This window comes from Mytilus californianus, unplaced genomic scaffold (genome assembly GCF_021869535.1).
Source record: "Mytilus californianus isolate M0D057914Y unplaced genomic scaffold, xbMytCali1.0.p SCAF_12, whole genome shotgun sequence".
Classification (NCBI taxonomy): Eukaryota; Metazoa; Mollusca; class Bivalvia; order Mytilida; family Mytilidae; genus Mytilus; species Mytilus californianus.
This window is the reverse complement of record NW_026262604.1, coordinates 20,753,789-20,764,907: the sequence shown is the minus strand read 5'-3', so window position 1 is coordinate 20,764,907 and position 11,119 is coordinate 20,753,789. Positions and strand designations below refer to the sequence as shown.

General features: G+C 33.2%; 1 protein-coding gene across 1 annotated transcript; it reads left to right on the top strand.

Annotated features, from left to right (window-relative positions):
• The first annotated feature begins 7,873 nt into the window (after window positions 1-7,873).
• Window positions 7,874-10,042, top strand: LOC127722419 (uncharacterized). Its single transcript, XM_052229290.1, has one exon. The coding sequence runs from the start codon at window positions 7,883-7,885 to the stop codon at window positions 9,098-9,100; it is 1,218 nt and encodes a 405-aa protein (XP_052085250.1). The 5' UTR covers window positions 7,874-7,882; the 3' UTR covers window positions 9,101-10,042.
• Window positions 10,043-11,119: the final 1,077 nt, after the last annotated feature.

Below are 11,119 nucleotides of genomic sequence, written 5' to 3'. Positions count from 1 at the left end.
TATCATAGTCTGGATACGCCAAAATCGGTGGTGACGTCAATGCGGATTTTAAGTGTTCAAATGCACTGTCACATTCTTTTGACCATACAAAATCACAGTTTTTCTTAGTCAGTGCATAAAGCGGAGCTGCAATCTTTGCATAATTTTGAACAAATTTCCTATAATATCCTGATAAACCTAAAAAGGCACGTAGATCTTTAAGTTTACGTGGAACGGGATACTTAGTGATTGCGTCGATTTTTGACTTATCTGGCGCAATACCCTCGTTGCTAACTTTGTGTCCTAAATAATTTATCTCCCTTTGTGCAAATGAACATTTTTGGGGATGCAGTTTAAGTCCAGCATCTCGTAGTTTAACAAAAACGTCTCTCAAGTGTTCTATATGTTCATTAAAAGTTTTTGAAAACACTATTATGTCATCTAAATAGATCAAACAAAATTTGAATGTCATTCCTCGTAATACGGTTTCCATTAATCTTTGAAACATTTGAGGGCTATTTTTTAGTCCCATTGGAAGACGTTTAAATTGAAAAAGTCCTAAATGGCATCTCCACGCTGTATATGGGCGAGATTTAGGACTGATCTGAGTCTGATAAAATCCACTACGAAGGTCCAAACAACTAAAGTATGAGGGTTGGGTGGCCCCCAAGCTTTCTAATGCATCGTCAGTAGTTAAAAGAGGATGGGCATCCTGTTCTGTTATAGAATTAATTTTTCTATAATCAACCACGAATCTATACTCGGTATTGTTTTTCTTAGCAACAAGTAAACATGGCGCTGCCCAAGGACTAGTACTTGGTTCTATAATATCTTGTTTTAACATATCCTCTATCATGTTTTCTAATATTTGTTTTTGTTTATTACCAATCTTATACGGTCGTTGTCTAATCGGTTTTTGATCGCATGGCATGCTAATTTCATGTTGTAAAATATCGCAATTTCCTAACTTTCCACCGTTTACAAAAACATTAGAGTAATTTTCTAGTAAATTGACCAGCTGATCTCTCTCTTTATCGTTTAGGTCACGACCTATGTGTGAAAGTATTTCATTCATTACAGCGCCATCATCTTCGATGGGCGTGTTTTGCACAGACGCAGACGTCTTTGATTCATTAACAGTAAACACCTTATCTTTGTCCGATAAGCACACAAATTTCCCTACATTAGAATTCTTCTTAATTGTAATAGGCTTATCTGTTAAATTGCATAAACCATGTGCTACTGTCCCGTTTCTAACCTCCGAAAGTGATTTCGCAGCTAATAAGCTATGAGAAGCCAAAACAGGGGACTCTGTAGAAATACCTAAAATGAAATCAGGCAGAGGTGTGCCTTTAATTTTTGCAACAATTAACTTCTCTGACCTGGGAGGTACAGTAACATCAGTTTGTGCAACTAACTGACGCCTAGGATCAAAAGTAACCTTTCTATTTACAAAATCAATCACTGCTCCTTTACTCTTAAGAAAATCAATACCTAAAATAATGTTAGGTTCTAGACCAGGTACTAAATAAAATCTAACATGTGCATTCTCCTTCCCAACTATAATATTTACACTAATTACACCAATAATTTTAACCTTTTCATTATTGGCTATCAAAATAGACTCTTTATCAGATCTATCAATCTTTACTCTTACACCAATATTTCTCAATTTGCTAATTAAAGAAGGATTTGCAACAGAAATATCTGCACCTGTATCTATCAAAGCAAATGTATCATATCTATCAATAGAAATCTTAATATAATTGTTTATCAAAGAAGCAGCGTTTACTGTACACAAACTGTCACTTACTGTTGGGCTTGGCGGGTCAATAAGTCCTTCCGGCCTAACAAGTCGCCCCGAACTGTTAGGCTTTTTTAGTTTCCCATAAAATATTCTCGACACTCTTTTGCGTAATGTCCACGCTTGTGACAATTATAGCACTCGATGTCCCTCTTTTTATTAAAACCAGATTTTTCTTGTATACTGTAACTTCGACAGTCTTTGGCAGAATGTCCGGTTTTCGTACAGAGCTGACACTCTACTTTGTACTCACTTTTGTTTATTCTAGGGGGAGAAATCTGCATAGCGGATATAGTGTCTTTCAAATCTTTGATTGCCTTCTCCTGGTCAGAAAGTTTATTCAACACTGAGTTTGAAGCTCCATATTCGAAGGTGCTTGTGAGTCCGGCCATCGATTCTTGTGCCAATCTTGCAGACTGTACGGCATCTTTGAAGTATTTTGGGTCCCTTTGAATCACAAACACACGTAACGATCCAGGTAGTCCTCTGATGAATGCGGTTGTAGTCTCCCTGTCTGTTTTGCACAAACGGCTACACCGTTTCTCAATGTCACTAATGTAGACTTCGAGTGATTCCGATGGAAGCATACATCGTTCATATAAATGTTGTTCAAGCATCCATGTCGGGTGAAGTCCACTAAAATGTTCTTTGAATTTTGTAAATAATATATCACTGTTTCGTTTTACACTATTGGACAGACCATTAAACCACGATAGCGCACCTCCTTCCAGTTTGAGACGCATAGCACTTGCAATTTTTTCATTTTCCTTGTTCCATCCATGGAACGCAATCCATGCATCGAATTTATCGAGCCATAGGTTGGCATCTTCGGTTGGTAACCCGGCAAAACTATCTATAGAAAATCCCGGTGTAGATGATTTTGATCCATGTTGGAATGTTTTAGCCATTTGACTGATGTTGCTCATTAATGCTTCGAAATGTTCACTGTTCACTGTGGCTTGTGTTGGTGTTGGCTGACTAGATTTTTCGGCTGAATTTTCTTCCGGTTCAGGCTGATTTTGAATAGTCACTTCACTTTCGGAATCGCTCATTTTTGAATGTTCAATGGTTCTGTTTCTCAACTGGTATGACATAATAAGTCCATTTTAAACAACAAACGGGACCTCCACCATATGATACGCTTGTAATCCTCGATGTTGCATAGGACCAAGGTATCAGGGGAACTAGCTGTCTGATGACGTATACTTTTCTATTTTACATTTCTCTATTACATTGTTGGGTTGTTGACGACGATGTTTGCCAAGATTTTATATCACATCTTATGTGTCCCAAGAATAACTGAGTCTATTGTAAAGTACATTTTTAATTCCATTTCAATATAGTAAAATAACTTTATAATCTATTAATACGTGTGTACAGTTTCAGCTCAGATTATCAACTGACCTAGCATAAATATTTCTTTCTGAATTCCCACGATCGCAACTTTAAACCTTTCAACTTTAACATGTGTTTTTAATCATTTCTCACTCCTATTTAGATCTTACCAACTTTACTCTAAAGTGCACTCGCCACATCGGTTTCTATTTTAAACTATGTTCCACGGTGACGGTCATCTTTTTTAAATGGTAACAGCCTAGACTATCGGCTATTTGATAACAATTTTACAGAAAGAAATCGACAATAAGTACCTTAAGCCAAGGGGGTATTTCTGTTAGTGTTAACCCCGTCATGCAAGTTGACCTCAAGTAGATTATGTCCTTTGATTGAGTTAAGCTATTTCAGTTGTTATTTTATAGTGTGTCTTTCTATGTTGTGATGTTACAATATTGTTTCAGAAAAAGGATGAAGGTTTGGTACCATTAAAACGTTTAAACCCGCTGCATTTGTTTGCACCTGTCCTAAGTCAGAAATCTGATGTTCAGTAGTTGTCGTTTGTTGATGTGGTTCATAAGTGTTTCTCGTTTCTCGTTTTTTATATAGATTAGACCGTTGGTTTTCCCGTTTGAATGGTTTTACACTAGTAATTTTTTGGGGCCCTTTATAGCTTACTGTTCGGTGTGAGCCAAGGCTCCGTGTTGAAGACCGTACTGTGACCTATAATGGTTTACTTTTATAAATTTTGACTTGGATGGAGAGTTGTCTCATTGGCACTCATACCACATCTTCTTATATCTATAGGCTATTCTCTTAAGGTTTCTTTTTGATCATATAGCTCAAGAATTTGTGAGGTTTACAGAATAAAAAGAGAATAATGGGCATATAATGCAGAATAAAGGGCAAACAGCTAACGAATAGAGAATAAAGGGCAAAGTAGATAAAGAATAGAGAAAAACGGTTTAAAAAATTACAGCATAAATAAATGAAGGACCCTCATCAAGACCACCATTTATGCATCCTTGGCTTTCGATCATTTTAGAATTTGAAAACTTACCTTCATATCTCTCTATGTTTTGTATGCATTTAAATTAGTTCTGACCAGTCTGATAATTTTTGATAAAACACATGTTGATAAATATACCTTGTGTAGTTTCCGCCATATCCATTCGGACATTGCACTCTGCAATTTCCTATTAATCATAAGAGAAACAGATTTTATCACTTTATTCCGTTGACTACAAGATTTATCTACTTTCGTTAGTTGAATTTTAAATTTTCAAATGTTTGGTAAACCTCGCATTTTCAAGCTTTAAAATTAGTTATCTGGGGTAGATAAATATTGTATTTGATGGCTTTGTAGAATCTATCTGAAAGAGTTGCAGAAAACAGTCCAACAGAGTTTTGAGTAAAAATAAACGTACTTTTAGTCTTAAAAAACAATCCTAGACTTACTTGCATAGAAAAAATAATTTAGCTGTATGGGTCCATTCTAACTCTCTTTCATATAAAAAAAAAGTCTAATAGTCGCTATCGGAAATTGTAATACGATCATCCAAATTGTCATGAACATTTGAGAGGGCCTGGATAAGGGTTTAAAGGAATATAAAAAAATTTAAAAAATAAAAAAAGAGAATAACTAAAATATAAAGAATATATATATACATAGAATAATGGGCAAACTGAATAAAATTGAGAAAAATTGTCATAATAATTAAAGAATCAAGAAGTGAAAGACGCCCATCCAGACCCTCATAATACAAATCATTACAGAAACTTTTACTAGTATTCAAAATGTTCGCTACCGTCTTGTTTTTGACATTTTTTCAGATATTCAGAATCCTCAAGTTTTATCCATGTATAGTGCCAATAAAAATTTTGCACACTAACCCCTACTTTTCTTTTCATAATTTTATTTCATATAGTTTAAAAAGCCATTTTTGAGGATCTTATAAAAATCCTTGTTATTTTTTCATAGTTTTTGAAAGTAAAAAAGTGCCAATGTTAAATGTATGAAAAATCAAGAGAATCATTACCTGCCAAATTTTCAAGCGATTAGACTCAAAAACAAGGACACGGACCTGTCATTTTCTTCTTCTTTTTAAGTTCTCCTATTTATATACTATCAATTTTAATATGACAGTCTTTTAACAAGCTTGTTATTTTGAAACAGAGGAGTGAACATCCTTAAAATAAATATATGAAACTTTACTTACATCTCCTTTTATTTCATAGAAATTGATTCTTTTATATATACTATCGTATAGTCATGCATTAGGGGATTTCATCATTCTAAAACACCTCAATGTAGAATAAAATGTATAATAGTTGGGTTAAACGCAATATTTTCAATATATTTCAAATTAAACGAAATCAATCGAACTTTTAAAAAAAGTACAGCAATATGGAAATTCAAGGCAAAAAAAAACAATTAAAGGGCATTAACTGTCAAACACGTGTCCATTGAATGGTTTCAAATTATCACATATTATTTATAACATACTCAATCGTATAAATGAATAACAAATTCCACAGGTAACAATAAACAATGCATGAAATCGTAAAAAGTATCAATATTTTAGAACCGGACGCCATCTAATCATCCATCGACATGATCTTCAAAGATTGCCGATGGACATGTGACCCCGGTTTTAACAAAATACAAACAGATAAATACGAATAGCACGTGTAATAGTGTACTTGCGATTTGTTTGTTTAATTTCATATCGCGAAGTTTTGGGCTTATAATATTTTGCAAAAAATAGCAAAATACTAATAATTATTCAATATTCCGTTCTTGTTCGAAATCTTTGAAGTAAAACATTACCTATTGAATAATTATTTCAAATTACATTTTCAAAATCGTAGCGAATGCACCTTTAAATAATCAATTATTAAAATTAATAAGTTGTTAAAGGGGAGCAGGTTCCGACTAACGTAACAGTTGAACCTCTTTTATCTTTTTAAAACCGGAAGTAAAAATGAAAGCGTGGAATTTCACTAAGAATTTCAAAAAGAATAATTTATTTAATGTGATATTAACTGTTCTAGCTTTTATCCAGTTTTAATTCTCTTGAAACAGTACATGCTGTGCAACACGACGAATTTCAATAATGATTAATTTTGTTCTAGTGAATAGGAAAATTAAAGGAAAATCGAATTTAACAAAGAAAGGTTACCATGTTTGGCGTCAATACTTTTAAGTCTAATAATTATTTGAACAATTTTATACATAAAAAAAGCAGTGAGAAATGTGTCAGATTTGACAGAAACACTTCAGGCGCCAAAAGTAATAGGCTATGTCACAGTGTAAACTTTCCCAGATCAATATTAACAGTTCACAGAAAAAGTCTGATCGAAATTATAGGTCAAAAATTGAATTTATATTATTTTAGCACTTAGGTGATCTCGGTTTTTTATAATTATTTGGGTCAAGTGATAATCATGTGGAATCACAACAAAATTTAATGCCATCATAATTATCTAAACCTGACAAAATATTTAAGTAAATTACAATTTTAAATTAGGTTGTCATTTTCTTTTTCCTATCTTGTCATTCATTTTGTATTCTTTCTCCGGTGGATTTCTCTTTAAAGAGCACTCATTCAATCATATCAGGACTAATCTTCAATCCGCTGATACTACGTACATGATTTATTATGCATACAGCAATCCACTTCAACCGTGGTTAGAGCAAGTGTCATAATTATGGCAATAAAAAGTATGATTGAATGATACGATTTTGTCGTTCTCCTGACAAAATAGTGTCACTAAACATTGATGATCTCACACTGGTCGGTCATAAACTACCCTACAGGTGTCACGTATCTTGTCAACGACATTGACATATTTTAGCGGTGTATTCGATGTGTGTTTTATAGTGTATTGAATCGGAAACACACTTCCGTGCAAGATTGATAGCTTCACATTGATGACCATATAACCGCAATCCTTCCCCGTTCGGTTTTATCGCATACCAATGACATTTATAGTGTTTACCTAGAAACTATGTTTCCTGTAATTTTGAAATTCATGCTAAGGTCTGTTCCATTAAACATTTGATTTGTGGCATTCACGTGCACGGAAGCATAGACCTTAGAAATGGGATGTTCATCTATAAAGGCAAAATTACAATTTTACTTTCATTTTCACTGTACAAAAAAAGTATTTGAAAACCGTGCCCTCCATGAGCCCATGCATTTTTAAACATGTATACAACTATCATGAACACATGGGGTTATCGTCATTTTTATTCGACTATAGAGTCCAATATTTAAATTATTGGTTTAGTTTAACAAAATTAAAGGGGTATCCAACACGTTGAATAAAATCGATTTGATTCGTTTAATTTTCATAAAAAAATTTTAAAAAATACACTTTGACCTGCTGACAAAAATATATAGATTTCAAGCAATTTGAATCACACAATTTACAGGAATAAGAAATTTCATTGGATATATAACAGTTTGACAAGCACTAATTTTTGAATATTGAGAAACTTGATTTCTCTTTACTTAAAATATGGGATTGAAACGTTAAGTTGATTTTAAAGAGTTAACTCCCTTATGTGTGCTGTACCAAAGAGAAAAGAAATGTTTGCAAAGAGTTACAACTCCTGTCTTTATAGATAACTTGATGTATTATATAAAGATAATTGAAATTTATAATCAAATATATATACTTCAAATATTTGTAATATATTCTATACTTTATTAAATTAAACAAATAAATATTTTGTAGAATACAAGAAAAGGATATTATCCAATGCAAGCAGAAAGGGGACGTGTTGTTTCATCATCATCAATGATAAATAGGAGACCAAGGAAAGTCATGTCTAAAACATTTCAGACCATTATCAATAATAATCGTAATCAGCCATCAAATAACCAACCAAAAAATAACTTTCTAAACTCTGTTCCATTAACAACCAAAAGCGGAAATCCTACTCAGTATAGTCCATTCAATAACGTTGTTGCACCTCCAGTATCTTCCCGAAATATAGGTGGTGTACCGAGAATCGGAGGTGTACCAGGAATCGGAGGTGTACCAAAAATACGAGGTGTATCTAGTTTAAACAATTTAAACAGTGCAAATATTCGAGCACATCTTATCAAGCTGATAAGTAATATGAGCCCAGAACAGTTGAGTTTAAATGCACAAAGTCTTGGAAATCTTAATACTGCACAATTAGTGAATAAAAATACGAAACAATCTACTGCATTGCCTCAGGCTGTCAAAAACACCATTAATGTCAAGGTAGTGAGGAAAAAGACCGTAAAGGTCCCACTACCAAGCTTGATAAATCCGAATGTTAATCGAGTCCACCGTACTGAAGTTAAAAAAATCAGAAAAAGGCCCATCATAACAATGGTTCCAAAACGGAATACTATACCTACAGTACTCAAACCGATCGCTGATAGAAAACGACTTACAATGATTGAAAGACTTAAGGCTATTCCAGCATTAAGTTTAAGCGCTATGAAAAATACAGCAGGAAATGTCGTACAAGGGGAAGTAACCAACCAACATCAGTCGACACAAAAACAAAATACAGCTAACATCGAAGGGACAAAGAAAATTAAAGTCATCGCTAAAAACAATACAGCGGAAGTTAAAATTATCAACGAAAATCCCAAAAGTTTAACCGGAAGTAATAAGAATGATCCTAATTTTATTGTACTAAAGGATATAACGATAACCAATCAAACAGTTGGAGAGAATGGTACTTTTAATGGAACCAAGATGAGTGTAACTCTTATGTCCCAAGCAACAGGTGGACGTCCTATCGTTATAGAAGCTAACAGCAACATTGTAGTTTCACAAGAAAAAATGCCAAACGGAACAGTTCAATTTATTATTAAGACTGATACAAAGACATCAACTGTCCCTACTACGACAACGGCTGTCAGCACAACGCTTCCAACAGAAGAACCACCGGAATTAGACGAAATAACCCCACCCCCTACAACAACAGAAGCGTAATACACGTGCTAAGAAATTCCGAATGAAATATCGTCCGAGCCTCTCTGGCGTTTGTGTCTGGATTTATCCTTGGGCATTTGATTGATAAAACTATGAATGTAAAAAAAAAGTGTCCAAGACATGTTTAACAACGTCAGAGATTGGGTGACTCATGGTAAGACCAGTGTAAGACTGATAGAAAAAGGTCAGTGTTCCGGAAATCATGAAAGTAGCATACTGGGAACATCACGGCGTAACCATGTTAGCAATTCCGGTTATTACAAACACTAAGCAGTGACAACAGAACTTATACTGTCTCTTATATGTTAGTATTATCATTATTTTGAATCTGTGATATTATTTTGTGTCTGATAATCTTTGTATATTCGAATGCATGTTTAGCTTTCATATACATCGTGTATGTATTCTTATCGAGGGGTGCTCCGTTTACGGAGGGATCTTCATACATACATGTTGAAGATGTCAATAATTATAATTTAGTACCTTGAGATATGTGGTTAGATGGTCGTTAAGTCATTCAAAATAAATACCACATGTCAGGAGACGTATCTATATATCCATGACTGTAGGCACTATTTGGAAATTTTATGTATAGAAGCAAATGTTAGTGCAATTTTAATATGTTTGCAATGAGTTTACATGCATGCACTAGTTGATTTTAATGTTAAATTTGCCTTCCATTCAATTGTTTACTTTTATTTTTGTACCCACACGGTGGTGGGTATTCGATTTATGTCAGTAAGAATTAAAAAGGGTCCTGACGGGGGTACATCATTTCTGCATACTTCATTTTTTAGGTCATTTGTCTCTTCTTTTCTTTATTGTTTTATTATTCTCAATAATCTTTATTTTTCTCTATTCTTTTATTTTTTGGCTTAATTTTCTGTAGTATTGACCCATTATTCTGTATTTTATAAATCCCGGTCAGACCCTAATGTATCATAATACGTCTAGGTTAGTCTATGGAAAGGTATATACTATGAAATTTAGAGCGAGGGGCTTGCCCCAAGCTCTTAATTTCATAGTATATACCTTTCCATAGACTATCCAATTTAGCACATATTTACAACTCGAGTAATCTTTTAATTGGTCTATTGATAGTTTATTTTGGCTGACTACTTGTATCACAGGTGTTTGTAAAACGGAGCTCATTAACGAATTTTGTAAATCTACTCACCAGTATCATTGTAAAATATGTGATTTCAAAAGGCCCTTCACTCCAGAATGAAAAGATGGTAGCTGCTGGTGTAAGTATGTATACTGATATAAAGCGGTGTTTTACTATACATGTTCTTCTTAGGTAAGATGACAAAATGAATTGACCAAAAGCAGGTAATAATGAAATTGCAGTGGAAGCTTTACATGTTTTGAAAACATTTTTTAATTTCACAGTAAAACTAAAGCTATAATAAATTTGAAACATATAGATAGTTTGTCCCCAAAGATATAGTCTAGCAGATAGGCATTAAAAAGCAACGTCAAATAGATCAGAGATTATAGGTTTTGTGTGTTTTTTTTTATTAGTTCAAAGTAAAAACTAAAAGATTTATCAGAATATGTTTATATATATATATATATATATATATATATATATAGGTGGCACATTATCTTCAGACATAATCACAGTTTTTCAATTCATGACATCGTCCTGAACATGCAGGAAATATTTGCCACTGGACATTAAGCAACCAATAATCAATAAATCAATCAATTCATGACGAAATAGATCACTTTCCTAAAGAAAGTTTAAAAAATTATTACCAACTTGCTTTAATTTTCCTTCACAAGTTTTCATAGTACACACTTTTCTGTGTACAAAGTAATTGCATGGATGATACATTATCATAATTTTAAGATATCGTTGTACTCTAATCAAGGTATAAAGAACCATATGTATTACCCTTTATTTTAATGATAAAATTTGCAATTGTCAAAAACATTTTTTAGATCCAAAGATTTTAATAGCAGGATATTTAAAAATCAATGTGAAAACTAATTACAAACTATTTAATTTAATGT